The following is a 15213-nucleotide window of genomic DNA, read 5'->3' on the forward strand; positions in this document are numbered from 1 at the left end:
AATAAGCGTACGGTCTTCTGTACATTCGGGGTTTGAGGGATATATTAAGATAGCTGGTGTTTTGGTGATGATGTTTCATGATGGCGATAAGGACTACTATACAACACGAGTCACTAGTTCTTCCTTGGATGGGGTTGGGTCTGGAAGTACTCGACATTAATTTTAGGTAAATTCTAATACATATTTCGAATGATTTTGGATGGCTAGAAGTGATTATGGCTACTACTACGATTTTAGCGCATTGCATGATTCGGCACTTCGAAAAGTAGTCCTAGCATATCTGATTCTGGTGGTGACTATGGACTGTGAATTACTACCACTCCTCTTCACGACCCTTTCTTTATATCGTCCCGTTTTTACTCCCAGCTGAACTAACCAGAAACATTTGTTGGAACGATATCCGGGTTTTCGCGAAATTTCGATTATCAAATAGAATTCGCCGACGACATGCTATTCCACTCATCAAAAAACGCCCCTTCATCAAAGAAGCGTGTCTTCTTGATCCAAGTGTAAACTTAAACTGCATTGCCGGTTTAGAAATTTCCGGGGAAGAGTCCAAAAGCCCTAACGTTTCCGTGATCAGCATATTGGCGAGCTGGCGATCGACTATTCTTACTCGAGTCAAGGTTCATTAGTAGTTTGCAGGATTGTGACGTTGTCATGTTTTGTTGTCACTTCAACCCTGCCGTCACGAAAAAGAGTTTGGAAAAAAACTTCTCCATAACGAATGAGAATATAGTAACGGTACAAGAGATACTTGATTCAACACCACCCGCATTCAATCAAGATCCACAATGCCAACATTATCATAATTATTAATGTCTGCGGTATTCGCGACAATACATTCAATTCAAATATGGTAACGGTATAATTGATTGCATAGTGACGCGCTTAATTGGTTGGAACGCGATGATAAGGTTGAAGCTTCTGGCCATAATCCACTATTTTTCTCGAGTACGGTTGCGGCCGCACTAAACTAGTCACTTACTCACTGTGACCAAAATTATTTTAACATCATCCACAATTTCTTCGTTCATTCTTTCTCTCTCTTCCACTTTCCTTCTTGCAGCACAACGTATAGTATCATACCAGTTACTCGATAAAAATGTCGGCAAGAGTCTGGAAGTTCCTATCGAATACCATTGGAAAACTACAAAGTTCAAGACCAGCTCAACAAAATGATAATTTGAACAATTCACCATCCCTGCGCGAAATCGAATCGAATCCCGACACACCGACTCGTCACGGCAATAGCAATAATGTGGGAGAAGAATCTGCAAACGGGGGACTGTCGACAGAGCAGGATGAGTCGGTGCTCGATACCCCGCTGAATAAGAAGATCAGTAATATTAAAGAGAAGCTTGAGGGGGCGGTCAAATCAATTACGAAAGATGAAGCAGAAGATGAAGCTCAGGAGGATGTCACGGCGGAGGACACAGACAACATTGAGGCGGAAGAAGCACCAAAGGCAACCAAAAGATCATTAAATGGTAAATCAATCGCAGTTGCACCTCCGAGACATGGTCGTAATAAGAGGGGAGGATCTGCAGAGAAGGTAGAGACATTGGCGCATACTGAGGTTCCAGTCGAAAATACTCGCAAGACAAGGGCAAGAGGTAGACCTGCGAAGAACTCAAAGACAGTGGTTCAAGATGAAGCTATCGCTTCCACGACACAAGCAGAAGGTAACAGTATGGAAGAAGAGGAAACCGCAGAAGTCGCAGAGCCATTAGTAAAGAATGAACCTTCAGTCGACAACTCTACGACTCGTAAACCAAGAGGAAGAGGTAGACCTTCAAAGCCGAAGGTATACGCAGAAAGCAACCAATCGGAAGCTGAAATTATGGCAGAAGAGGTAGAGGCATCGAATAGCAACAGCAACCCAATTGAGAAACCACATACCAATCGCAGCAAGAGACCATTACTTCCAAAAGTCGCAGACCAAGTACATGTACCCGAACCCTCTATCGATACACGTCCAGTCGCCAACAATAAAAGAGGAAGAGATGTTTTAGAGTCATCCGTTGGAACTGAAGAGGCCGAAATGGATTCTTCTGCGAGTATTTCTAATAAACGAAGAAAGACTTCCGCAAAGCCCGTAAGTTGCCCGCGCATTTGCATCCCCTCTTTGATCTAGAATCAAGTGCGAATACTAATACAACACAGGAAGGACCTGGTATCCCACCTATAGGAACCACTCAAGAAGCCAAGGACGAACGAAGAAAATATATGGACAGGGAAAGACAACGCAGATGCCGACAACGTAAAAAGGACAGACAACAAGGATTACAAGCAGCCGAGAGAGAAGTTTTGGCACAGGCTAAAGATGAGAGAAAGAAAGCTATGGCTCGAGAACGTGTTCGAAGACATAGAGATAATCAAAGACAGAAACAAGGTGTGGATGTTGAAACGAAGGCATCGGGTAGACAAAGAACGAGGGAAGTGGCGAGGCAGAGGGATAGGGAGTTGATTGCTGGTGGTGGAAGAAATGGTGCGAGCAATTCGGTGGAGAATGAATCGTTTAGCGAATGAAGGATTTGAGAAAGGGGTATTGAGTACTTGTTCTTAGGTTGTTCTTTGTTCTGTTATATAATAGTTTCGAGGACCCATTACTCATGATACATACAAACAGGACTTACACAATATTGTACCAGTCAGATTCCTCCAAATTTTCAAAATTCTCGAGTTCTCAACCAAGACTTTTTAATGATTCTGAGATGCATTCACTGATATTGTGATTGTGACTACTTTGCTTGAGAACGTCCACCATCGCTCGATTCTTATTACAAGAACGTAATAACATGATAATATTCACGTCGATGGAAATACATACACGCTACATAAAACTTACCTCCTGTCTACCACCCACCCTTCCACTCCCTCGCCTTTTTACAGCCCGTCAAGTATCAAAATGATAATCCATGTCGCATTATATCACACCACAACTGGAAAACTGAGTATAAGTATAGGTACAGCTATAAAGATATAGATATATAAAGTGATGTAAAATAATCAAAAGATGCAAAGTCGGCAAATAGAGAATCCGTAGAAGTATCAGTGTCAATGTTGAGGTTGGGATTAGAGTTAAGTTCACTGGGTACGAGGGACTAGATGGGTGTTGGGTTGGGTGTTTAGAGGTTTAATGCGATGTGATGGGATATGATGGTATGGGATGGATTATGATGGGGGAAGTGGTGTGAGGTGGAGGAAGCGAGGACTTGGTGCTTGGGACTTGGGGTTTGGGATTTGGGATTTCGGTTGTGGATGTTGGGTGGAAGAGGAGGGAGGAGGAGGGAAGAGAAGGAGAGAGAGGAAAGAACGAGAGAGAGAAGTGTGAGTATTGGGGAAAAGGGCAAGGATGGGGAATCGGAATCGGGGATCGAGGCGATTAGATTTGGGGACAGGACAAGGGAGTGAGGGAGTGACGGAGTGAGAGAGCAAGGAAGTAAGGGGATTGAGGGGATGGCATAATTGCCTTCTATATATTAAAATATTGATAAATATTGATAAAGAATAGAGAGAATAGAGAGAATACGGAGAATACGGAGACTGAGAAGGAGATAAAAAGAATGGAGGGTAGGCAGGCAGAGGCAATTCGAAAGCAAGCCGTGCAAAGAATATTACTGAATTACGGTGATTATGTTGCGGATAGATGCTTGACGTACAAGCAGTCTGCGCAATGGGATCGAAAGTATTCTGCAAAGTACTGGTCAGAAATTCATGAGATCATCGAGTCGGAGAAGGAGATGAAGGCGAAAGCAAGATCATTGTTGCAAGCACCACCATCAACACCAATGTTGAGCCATCTCGCAATGCTCGCTTTAGATCCAAAAGTACCGGTGGCCGATATTTTGTGGGATATATCAGCTTATACCGAGAGAAACAAGCTTTGCCACACAGACATAGCGATCATGGTTAAGCAAGGCAACTGGATGAAACTCGCTCAACGAACCCAAATCGATTATGAAAATGTAGATGCGTTATTACCAGACGAGTACAGAGACTGGATATTGCCATTGAAATCTGCGATTAAGCAGTTTCAAGACAAGTACTTCTCTGAAATAAAGATCGAGAGAACGCTACACATTACTGGAGGTTTCGAGATAAGGGATTATAAATTGAATACCAAGGCTGATGACACTAGAAGAGCACAGGAGGAGGTTGCTTTCGAAGTGGCCTTGAATAGAAAGAAGAAGGCAGAAGATCAGAGGCAATTGAAAAAAGAAAGAAAGCAAGTCAGAAGGGAATTGCGAGCTTCTAAGGATTTGGAAAGAGTGAGTAGCACTGGTAATAGTCGGCTCTCGTAAGCGGCCGACTAGTTCCCAGTCGGGGAAAGCAAGTGTCCCCGGAAAGTAAATGTCCCCGGCCAAAACCTCAATATTTCAACATTATATATTTTTTATATTGATGCATTATTAGAAATATAATTCAATCAGAGTATTATTATTAATTAAGATCACTAGAATTGAAAGATGTATTTTATATATATATCATTTATTAATAAAAACCTAAATTATTATCATCATCGTTATCAGAATCATTAATATTTAAACTAAATCTTTCATTGTGACGATCCGGTCTCAGGCCTAGATTAGTCATCCATTTGCCCCACCTAGCAGAGCAAATCTCGCTTCATCTTGGTCCCCTCCTGGTCCCCTCCAGGCCTATAAAAGCCTCTTACAGGTTCATTCTTTGTACAATAGTTTGTTATTCTCTAGTTACGATAATTGATTCTTTTCTACCATGCCTTGAACCTGTTGTCGTCACATTCATCACCCTCTTTTTGAAAGTCATTTTGAGAGTCCTCCATAAACATAAAAGAAACATAATCTTACTATAATCCTAACTCTATATCGCCCTGAGTATCACAAAAAGTAATATTTTATAATTTATTATGTGTAATTTTTGATTGTTGTAATTGAAATATTCAAATATAATATAGTTTTAATAAAATTGAATAAAGACACTTGCTTTCCGGAGACACTTGCTTTCCCCGATTAGGAATTAGTCGGCCGCTTACGAGAGCCGACTGTTACTATATTACGATATCGAGACTCGGCTCTTGGAATGAATAAGATATCTTGGTATTTAGACAAGAATCTCTTGAGTGATCTCTTTTAATCCATGCACTCACTGGTGGCCCCTTGAAGTGGATGGATCGGGTATGAGAAAAGGAACTTCGATCTCTAGAAGTGCAAGGGTAATCTGGTATGGTGAGACCTCACATTCAAATCTGATGAATAGGTTTTTCTTTCGCATCAAATATGTGCCCTCCTGGTACACTTGTCGGCATTTTCTCAATATTTGAGGATGAATATGATGTCTGGCGATAGCCACCTGATAAGGTGACAGTAGATCAGGAAATTGGCATGGAACCAACACTTCTTTGAAATCATAAAGTAGAAGCTCGTAAATTGTATTGCGAATTTCACCGGAAAGATCTTGAAATCCCAAAAGCTTCTTGACGTTCTTGACTACTGGCAAAAAGGTGGATGTCTCCATATCAGATGAGATGATCAAGCTTGAAAACTGGATCGTCGCTGATGATGAAAAGGATACAAAGATTGGGTCATCCTTTTTCGTATGGCAAAAAGACTTGGGAAGATGGTTGCAGAGTTGCCTTTTATTATCGAAACGCGGCTGTAATTGAGATGCAAAGATGCTGTGATAAAATTGAGATATGAAGATGGTGTAAGAGAATCAGATGTAGAAAGAATATGAATTTCTGTGAGGAAGAGTTCTTTATACAGAGGGCGGCAGAGATGGTACGGGATCATCTGCAGACTAAAGCTGCTGTACAAAGAAGCTTGAAGTCTTTTAGTTACTCTATTAGCATGATGAAAAATGGAATTATAATCAATGAACCACCAGTGGGTGTACAGACTAATAGGACACTGCAAAAAGGGACTTGTGAATATCTCTTGATATATGAAATCGTATATTTCAAGAAGTATTACAGTTGTTTATTAGAGATGAAACAATCAAAAAATAAATTCTAATATCAAACAATTGAAGAACCAATTTGTTAAAAATTTCGAAAGTTGGAAAGTGTCCCGTCAATCCATGCATCCCCACTGGTGGACTAATCAAGAAGGGTGACTTACCATATCAAGCATTGCCGGTGAATAGAAATCGTCTATTTCTTCCACAAGGGCTTTGCTACCACACTCAAGGCACCAATGGAACTAACATGCCGAAATTGCAACTCAATGATTTCCTGTTCTATAGAGTTGATCACTAGCACCGTCTTGGTAGCCGACAGTATCCTAAAGGCTACGCCCCTCTGATTCTCTTCTGCTCCTCCAAGAACTCAGGATAATCAGGCATGGCTTTCAAAGCTTCCTCAATTGCCTCGTATGCACGTGACACTCCCGCCAATCGGCAACCGATGGCTTCTCGATATCTAAACTCTGCCAACTTGTGCTGAGATGGCTCCCAGCCCTCTAGATTGCAATGTCTGTTCGTATCGAAGGGATCGTCAACTGTACGCGATAGAACACGGAACAGAGCCTTTCGTTGTTGCATTCCGGTCATCTGCATTGCGTGGATGATGTATTGAAGACGATCCGATGAAAGATCAAAATATATGTTCATGAGTTGATATATAAACTCTGGTCCATGGATTTCATGCAACAGTTTTCTTTGAATCATAGTCAAGATTCGTCGAATCGTCATTAAAGCTTGACACCAGGTTTGGTTTGCATTTTCAACATCTCCTAGAGCGAAGAATTCATTTCCTCTTGCTTCCATACTCTGTAAACCATGAATGGTCCCTTCGGAATTTAGTTGAGGGGCCTGGGCAATTTCTAACAGAACAACGTCCTTCAACCCATCTGATATGTTTCCTTTCAATTGAAACCCCGAGAAACCTTTGAACTCGGAACGATAAGGTGCAATGAGCTTCTCTTGTCGCTTCTCAGACAAAGATGACGACTTGGACATGTCTTCGTCGTAAGTTTCGAGAAGAGTAACAATATGAGCTGCTGACATCTCATCACAATAGGGAAGTGTTCCTATTGCACTGACAACCAAAGCTGCACACAACAGTGGAAGATGACGATGAAGTAGCATAAATTTGTATGGCTCCTCAGGTAAAATTCCTGAGGATTTTGTTGATCCACAGATCTCATGAGTCATTACGCAAGCTTTCCGGAAGTCTTCTTCTTGCTGCTCTGTTTCTATTCTGACCATTGGAATGTATTTTGAGAAGAAGCAATTCCTTGGTTCGTCCAATCTTATAACACCAGTCACCATAATGAAAAGATTTGTTTCTCTCATGATAACTGTAGCCTCATGATTGATCTTTCGACAAGTCCGAAGTATCTGAGGGTAGATATCATGCTGGAGCTTGGTGATTCGTATGGGGACAATTGTACAGCCGTTATCTTTCAAATTTTCTGGCGGATCTCCAAATGTACATAGAAGCATCTTGTAGATGTGTTGACGAATATTGACAGGGAGATTGAGGAAAAGGAAAGAGGCCAAGCCTGGTGACGGAGCAATTTGGTCCATGATGGTTACTCAAGACTTCACCTAAGAGGTAGAATGAATGTAGGAAGTAATTTGATGAAGGGAAAATGGAAATAAATCCATGATTGTGTTGGAGATACTCTGAAGTACACTTTTGCATGGAATCTGATTTGAACCACGATTGCGTAAAGAAAGATGCGAGCTGGTGGAGTATGATAGTTCTAGGTCTATTACATAATCGTAATCTTTTCGTATCCCCAATTTTTTGACAGCTCATCGAAGCTATCGTGAAGAATTGGATTGGAGCCGGTGAACTGAAATTATTCGATTGTGTCAAGAACCCGACTTTGTCATAAAATGGAAGATTTCCATGATTACTTTAGTGCAGTAATTCTTTACCTGTACAAGACAGCATTGCAATTCCTCTGTACCCTCTTCGCATCGAATTCTATATCGCCTTGATACATTATAACGACGGGAGGCTTTGAAACACGACAGCAACAAAACAGGGAGGAATCAGTACGTACTCACCTACCCACCTGCCCACCTGCCCACCTGCCCACCTGCCCACCTTTCCGATGAGTCTCAAGTTCTATAGGATTGTTAGAATTTGTCTCTCCCAAATCTCGTGACTATCATCTCCTTGTATGACGTGGTGGACATGTCTCTCTTCCTAACTTCAATGGTTTTATCCATCCCATTTGTCTCATTCCTTTTTTTGATCATTCGACCTTCTTGCCCCGTCTCGACGTATCTCTGAAAATACATCTCCGAAGGTGCAGGAATCAATCCAAAAGATTCGCACCGACGTCATGCAATACTGGGAGTAGCAGAGTGTATCTTATCCTCGAATTATAAGACATTCCTCAGTCGAGGTTTCAAAGAGGTGAAAAAATAAGAGCTTTTTATGTTTTGAAGAGGTGTTTGTCTCAATCATCGCACTGACAATGAATGTTTGGACGTGAAGGCTTGGCAGATGCTTTATAAATAACCTTACTATTCACCCTGCAAAAGCACGGGGTTTCCAAATGCTATTTTTCATTTGTGGATGAAAACCTTCAAGTTGTACTTCAAACCATCAATTTCATTGTCAACATAGTCGTCGATGAACCTTCAAATTTTCAAAACGAAAATATTGAATGATATCTGAGATTTACAACTTACAAAACATTTGTTACCCACCCATGCGTCGCATCGCTCATCGTCGCATGGGGCTTCCCTACATTCTCATCTTACCCCGCCAAATTGTCTTGAGTGATTTCATACCAAACTTTCAAACGTTGCATGTATCATGACAGTGACAGATTTTGATGTCACCTACAAAAGACATCGTTTGGATCTTCCATTTAACTAATGCACATCACAGCTGTCATGGATTCTGACAGCTTCCGTCTTCTTTTTTCGTACTTATCATAATCGTTTTTGCTTTGGGGTCCACGCTGATTGCGTGCAGGAAACTTTATTTTGACTTTCTAAGGTGCTGGAAACCAGAGAGAGGTATAATTTGATTTACTTACAAACAGCTTGATGCTAAAACAATTAATGAATAATCCGACACGAGACGATTTAGCATGATACAATACAGCACGATACAACCAAATTCTACAAGCAAGTTCCTCAAATATCCGACAGTCGTGAGAAAGTCGCTAACGACCTCACCTAGAACAGAAAAACATTGATACAACAGCACCAATAATATCATGGCAACTTGGGGAGCCTACTTTTCCTCCTATGTCAAGAAGAATCCCGGGGTAACGCCCGCAGACAAAGAAAATGAACAAATAATCACACCCATTGTACCACTAAACACCAATAATGATGTCAAAACTATCGAGCCTTTACTCCTTGAGGAGGATGGTTCAGTACCAAACCCGAGCGAAGATGTGAAGAAACGCTTCGATGAAAAGTTGGGGAGTGTGGGGAATCTTGGGATGGGCACAGCTTCCATAACGAGAATGCCGACGTTGAAATCTAATAGTAGAGGTGCAAGGATGGCAAAGATGTTTGGTTATGGTACGCCGAAGGAAGCGAAGGTCGAAGAAAAAATTGTGGAGGATAAAGGGGAAGTGGATTCTCCCGTGGAAGAGGTGAAGGAGATAAAGATTCAAGCAGTGCCCGAAATGAGCAAGATCGAAAAGTTAATAACGGAGAGAAAAGCTGCTGCGATCGGGTCGAGATCTGTTTCTCCAGAAAATACTCAACCAGTCCAGTCGCCGCAACCTGTGCAACCTGTCAAGCCTCTTGAACCTTCTCAACCAGTCCAGTCGCCGGAAACTGTGCAGCCTATCAAAACTGATGAACCTTCTCAACCTACGAATGTTTTGCGATCTCTTCAACTTAAGCAGCAATCAAAACCCATCATCTCAGTGCAAACACAGCAGCCAATAGAGCCTGTTTCACCGACCGATTCAAATCCCTCCCGAAAATCGATGACCGAGACACCTAACTCCATCAGTCCAAACACACCTTTTTCAACACGGTCATCGTTCAAGGGGGCAAGGTCCTCCACAAAACGAGCTTCCACTCGCAGTAAGACTAAAGCTTCAATATCTGCATTGGATGACCTTTTGGCTGGCTTTGGTGAGGAATTCATGTCCAATCCATCTACTCCAAAACCTATCGATAATGAAAAAGCGGTGGAAAAACCAGCGTTAGGAAAGCCAAGGAATCAACGGAAACCGAAGGCTTCAGTCTCAGCACTGGACGATATCATGGCGGGATTGAATTCAATGGAGCCTGCGACAGAAACTCCAACTACACAAAAACCGACAGAAGTACGAAAAAGCGAGATTAGAAAATCTGGAATATCGACAGCTGGTAAGGAGGCAGAACCCATTCCGGTAGTCATTCCTCCGGCTCCTGAAACTTCCAAAGCGATATCCGAACTTCCAAAGACGACATCACAGAGTACCAGGCTATCAAAAAGGAAATCAAAAGCAGTCACAAGATTCCCAGTAGTAGTATCCGAAGTCGCTAAAATCATTCCAAATGTTCCAGCACCCATAGTGACAACAAGACCAATTCCTTCTCTCTTGAAAGATCAACTTAGCCCCCTTCCCCCAAAGACCCAAACAGTTACCACGATTCCACGCTCACCCATGATAAATGGTCAACTAAGCCCCATTCCACCTCAATTTCGTCTTCGTCCCAAACGTTCCTTTCAAGATATGGTAAAACTTGCTACCTCGCCTCGATTTGCACAAATTGCTGAACAGGCTATTGAAGCTGAAGCCGAAAGAAAATTACTTCAATATGAAAGACAAGCTGAACAAATATTACTTGAGAAAGAAGAAATGGAAGAGGAGAGAATGAGCATGGAAGAAAATTTGAGAAGAATGCAAGAAGAAGATGAAAGGATCGCTAAGGAGGCAAAAGAGATGCAGGCTTTCTATAAGGAACAGGAAAGAATACGAATTGAGAATGAAGCTGAAGAAGAGAGGTTGAGGAAGGAAAGGGAGGAAGTTGAGAGGCAGGCGAGAATTAAGAGGGAGAAGAGAGAAGCGGAAGAGAGAGAAGCTCAAGAGGAGGCGGAGAGATTAACAGCACAGATTAGAGCTTTTGAGAGGGAACAGGAGAGGCTAGCTGAGGAGGCAGCTAGAAAAATGAAGGAGGAAGAAAGATTGGCGGAAATTGCGAGGAAAGAGGCGGCTAAGAAGTTTGAAGAAGAAGAGAGACTTGCCGCGATTGAGAGACAGGCTCAAAGGGAGAGGTTAGAGGAGGAAGAAAGAATTTCAGCGATCAAGAGAAAGGCCGAGAGAGAGAGATTAGAAGAAGAACAACGTTTGGCTGCCGAGGAAACAGCAAGAAGATACGAGGAGGACGAGAGACAAGCAGAAATTGAACGCCAGTTGGAAGAAGAGCGATTAGAAGAAGAAGAACGACTAGCTTACGAAGAACAACTACGCGAGGAAGAATTTGAAGAACGTCAACGAGAAGAAGAGGAAAGAATATATGCCGAAGAAGCTCGTCAACGCGATGAAAGAAGAGATCGAGAAGCAAGAGAGAGAAACGAAAGAATGGAAGCTCAAATGAGAGAGGAAGAACGATTGAGGGCTGAAAGAGATGAACAAGAACGATTACAAATGGAAGAAGAGGAGGAGGAAAGAAGGGCTTACGAAGAACGGATGGATAGACAAAGACAAAGAGATGAAAGAGAAATGGAAATGATGAGGAGAAGGGAAGAACAGGAACGTGTTGCAGAACAGCAACGATATGATGCACAAATGGAGATGGAAAGAATGGATATGATCGAAAGGGAAGAAAGAGAGATGATGAGAATGCAACAGGAAAGACAAGAAGCGGAAATGGATATGGAAAGGGAAGAAGCAATCAGATTACAAAGACAACAACAAGCAGATGAATTCCTTGGAGAAGACGATGACGAGGAGGAAGAGAGACCTTTAACGAGAGAAGAGGAGATGGCAAAGGCGGAAGAGAAAATTAGAATGGCCTTTGCAGGAATGGCGGCAGAGAGATCTGGGATGCCAATGCCGATGTCATTAGCGAGGAAGGAGGAGGAATTACAGTTCATGCAGCCGCCAAGACAATTGTCACAGAGACCTTCGATTAAGGGGGGTTTGCCGGGAGGACCAAGAGGTATGGGAATACCTGGGGGGCCGAGGGCGGGAATGGGATTACCTAGTGGACCGAGAGGCGGTGTGGGATTGCCTTCTGGACCTAGAATGAGGAGGGTTTGAGAGATTTGAATGCGTTTGATGGATGAATGGGTGGATGGAAATGGGGTTTTGGGAGAGGGAGAGAAGGTGTTATTGTTTTTGGTTTTATCTACTTGCGTATACCACTCCTGCTCATGATGAATATATATATGTTTCCAAAGCCACCTTCTATGACACGAAATTGACCTCGAGATTGATATCTCAATCATTTGCTTATTCCCACACGTTTACAATCCATAAATCCAGAATGCTCCTTAGGTATCGACGTATATCCAGCAAGAAACGCTGCATAAAATTGTAATCGAAGCAAGGTCATGGATTAAGTCATTTTGGTAGGGTTAATGAGAAGTGTTAGGTGAACTGACAAATAGTAAGGTATTACGGTGTATGCAGGAAGACAAATATCAGATGAGGCCAACATGGCAAAAATATATGGTTGATTCATTGAGGGAAGAGTCGAACTTACTTCCATGACTAGAATTCGATGGTATCCTGGGGGACGAGAGCATTGGAAACCTTGCAAAAGTAAGGGTGTGGGAATGATTCTTCTTGAGGGTTATCTTGTAGGGGATATACGTTGGACCAGAAGATACGTATACATACCAATTGCTTGCTTATATTAGGTGGGTAAGGCTGGGCCGTGATGAAGGTTTAATGCTGTTGTTGGCTATTTGGGTTGGTCCTCCTCATGATTGTTGTCTTGTCCGAACAGAATCAAGAACTAGATAGAGAAAAATCATTGAAACTTCCATTTCTGGATTGAAATTGTAACATCGACAGATAAAGATGCCGTAATCACTTCACAACAGTCCCGTCTTCAGCAATTAATATTTTTGAGATTTACATTTCATGAAATCCACCCTCTAATTTTCAATCCATATCATCCGAATATATGATCATGTTCGTCCTCTTTCATGCTTGAGTTCATTTCCAAATACGCCGTATATCCAATACCCTCTCCATTATCTCCGCAAGTTCCGAAAACTCCTTTACCCCTATTATGACATGAAAACTTTCGATATTAACATTCCTCGCATACGACGACAATTCCTCCTCAATCCTTCTCCATTACACCTCCTCATGTTTCATTGGCACCTTTCCAATCTGCTCCGCAATCTTCTTCACCTCCGCTTCCTCCGTCTTATCAATGACCTTCTTAATATCAATCTCCTTCCCCGCCCTCCCCTCCTTACTCTCCCCCTGCATCTGTTCACTCCTCCTCTGCCTCATCTTCTCCCTCTCAATCTTATCCTCCCACGGATTCTTCTCTCCAAAATCCTTCACATACGGATTCTGTCCACTATACCCCATCACAATCGCGCGCTTCACATCCGGCAGATTGAACAGCGATTCCCACGCTTCCCGCACAAGTTTGTATTCGTGCAAATCGTAATCTTTGATGCACTCTTTTCCTTCCGGCGTCCAGAAGATTATTCGCAAGGTTCCGGGGTTGTGGAACTTGCGCACTTCGCCCGTCCAGGAGGTCTTGAGCGTTTCCTTCAAGGAGGTAAAACAGGATCCGATGTAGGTTTGTTGCATTTCGGGATTGGAATCGAAGAAGATTATTGGGCTTCCGAAATTGAGATTGGGGACTTTGGAGTTTGCCATTTTTTGTTTTTGTTTTTGTGTTTAGTTTCGTGAGGTGGGAGTATGTGGTATGGTTGATGTTGGGTGCAGATATAAGTGGTGAGTGAGGGAGAGAGTTAATTATATATGAGGTTTTGCAGAAGGAAATGAGCGCATTAAAATGTGGCTATGTGGCTAGGTGTGTATGTATGTAAGCCGAGGCGCTTGTGAGGCTAGAAAAAGATATGGTGGAGTTTTGTAGTCTAAATAGGTCCGATATTTAGCCGTGCAGAGTAACACAAGAGGGCATCTTTTAGATGTGCAACAAAAGATTGAGTTGTGTGATGGTCACATGTCGTGGATATGATTGGTCAGGTCAGCACGGGGAAGAATTGCGATTATCAACTTGGGATGTGTATCCGACATTCCGAATTTTCTGGTTCTGGTAAATCCCAATTCAAAATTCATGTATTCTCAAGCATGGATTTTGGGTGATGAGCTTTGGTTATGCAGTTGCGTAGTGAGCCATGCTTCATATGGTGTGGTGATGCACATATGACTGCCAGAGTTGCTATTTTTACTGCAGTGTGAAGAGACCGTCGGATTTTGATAATTGTTTCGTCACTTTAATAGTTAGTCGATCAGTTGAATGGGGACGGGTGAAAATTCAGTAAAGTGTTTTCCTTCCCCCGTATACCTAGTACTCCAGATGAGTAGTAGTAAAAAGTCTCTATCTGTCCGGTAATCAGGTGGACTTTGATTGAAGCTTTTCCCTTTGGTTGTATTGTTTGGTCAATTCAGAAGAAGAGCTAAAGACTAATCTCATATCCTTAGCTCGGGAGCGAAGGTTTTTTTGCCTGTTTCTTGTCCATTCTGGCTAGAGGGTAATGTCTCAGAGATGTCTATACGTCTCTGCGTATGTAAAAAGTCTCATCGTATCAGCAAAGAACTTTCCTGCTATATGAGGGCGAGAAGATCGATGCACTCCATACTGACCGAGTATTGCTACTTCTCAATACCTTCATCCTTCTACTGTCATCTACGTCTGATCATTTTGACTCACAACTCCCGTGATTGTATTTTTATTCGGGTATCTTGTTTTTAGAATAGGTCCTGATTGAAGTTCGAGTGAAAGTTCAACTCGTCTCCTCATCCGGCTATTCGTTTTGACTTCGGGAGGTATGATCTCCGGACTTTCCAGCTCTCCCATACCTAGCTTACCAACACGCAACTCTTCCTTACGATTTGTTCATGTCGTGTCTCACGACACATTATCGGTCACGTACCTTATATTTCACATATGAAGCATACCTAGCGAGTATGTTCGATGGGGTTGAGTTCTCGCGCAGGATCACATCTAGATATTTGATCAAGATAAATTTGCAGGGAAATTTGATAGTACAGATGTTGTCGCATATCATTGAATCAATAGACACGGAAGTGCGGGGAAACTTTGGTTGATGGTGTGAAGCCGGGGAACTGAGTGCGATATTGGAGTATT

At 42.4% G+C, this 15213-nt stretch overlaps 6 protein-coding genes across 6 annotated transcripts; 3 read left to right on the plus strand and 3 right to left on the minus strand.

Moving 5' to 3' along the window:
- Positions 1–1105: 1105 nt before the first annotated feature.
- On the plus strand, positions 1106–2532 carry Bfra_011544 (uncharacterized protein; the record flags this gene model as incomplete). Its single annotated transcript, XM_037341871.1, has 2 exons — positions 1106–2098; positions 2167–2532. The coding sequence occupies 2 exons, from the start codon at positions 1106–1108 to the stop codon at positions 2530–2532; spliced, it is 1359 nt and encodes a 452-aa protein (XP_037194728.1).
- A 1037-nt stretch (positions 2533–3569) lies between these two features.
- On the plus strand, positions 3570–4307 carry Bfra_011545 (uncharacterized protein; the record flags this gene model as incomplete). Its single annotated transcript, XM_037341872.1, has 1 exon — positions 3570–4307. One exon carries the CDS (start codon positions 3570–3572, stop codon positions 4305–4307), a length of 738 nt encoding a protein of 245 aa, XP_037194729.1.
- Positions 4308–5016: 709 nt separating this feature from the next.
- On the minus strand, positions 5017–5502 carry Bfra_011546 (uncharacterized protein; the record flags this gene model as incomplete). The annotated part of the gene is made up of 2 exons (XM_037341873.1): positions 5017–5029; positions 5135–5502. 2 exons carry the CDS (start codon positions 5500–5502, stop codon positions 5017–5019), a joined length of 381 nt encoding a protein of 126 aa, XP_037194730.1.
- A 771-nt stretch (positions 5503–6273) lies between these two features.
- On the minus strand, positions 6274–7512 carry Bfra_011547 (uncharacterized protein; the record flags this gene model as incomplete). Its single annotated transcript, XM_037341874.1, has 1 exon — positions 6274–7512. The coding sequence occupies one exon, from the start codon at positions 7510–7512 to the stop codon at positions 6274–6276; it is 1239 nt and encodes a 412-aa protein (XP_037194731.1).
- A 1658-nt stretch (positions 7513–9170) lies between these two features.
- On the plus strand, positions 9171–12167 carry Bfra_011548 (uncharacterized protein; the record flags this gene model as incomplete). The annotated part of the gene is made up of 1 exon (XM_037341875.1): positions 9171–12167. The coding sequence occupies one exon, from the start codon at positions 9171–9173 to the stop codon at positions 12165–12167; it is 2997 nt and encodes a 998-aa protein (XP_037194732.1).
- A 1047-nt stretch (positions 12168–13214) lies between these two features.
- Positions 13215–13754, minus strand: Bfra_011549 (uncharacterized protein; the record flags this gene model as incomplete). The annotated part of the gene is made up of 1 exon (XM_037341876.1): positions 13215–13754. One exon carries the CDS (start codon positions 13752–13754, stop codon positions 13215–13217), a length of 540 nt encoding a protein of 179 aa, XP_037194733.1.
- Positions 13755–15213: the final 1459 nt, after the last annotated feature.

This window comes from Botrytis fragariae (assembly GCF_013461495.1).
Source record: "Botrytis fragariae strain BVB16 chromosome Unknown tig00000037, whole genome shotgun sequence".
NCBI classification, from domain to species: domain Eukaryota; kingdom Fungi; phylum Ascomycota; class Leotiomycetes; order Helotiales; family Sclerotiniaceae; genus Botrytis; species Botrytis fragariae.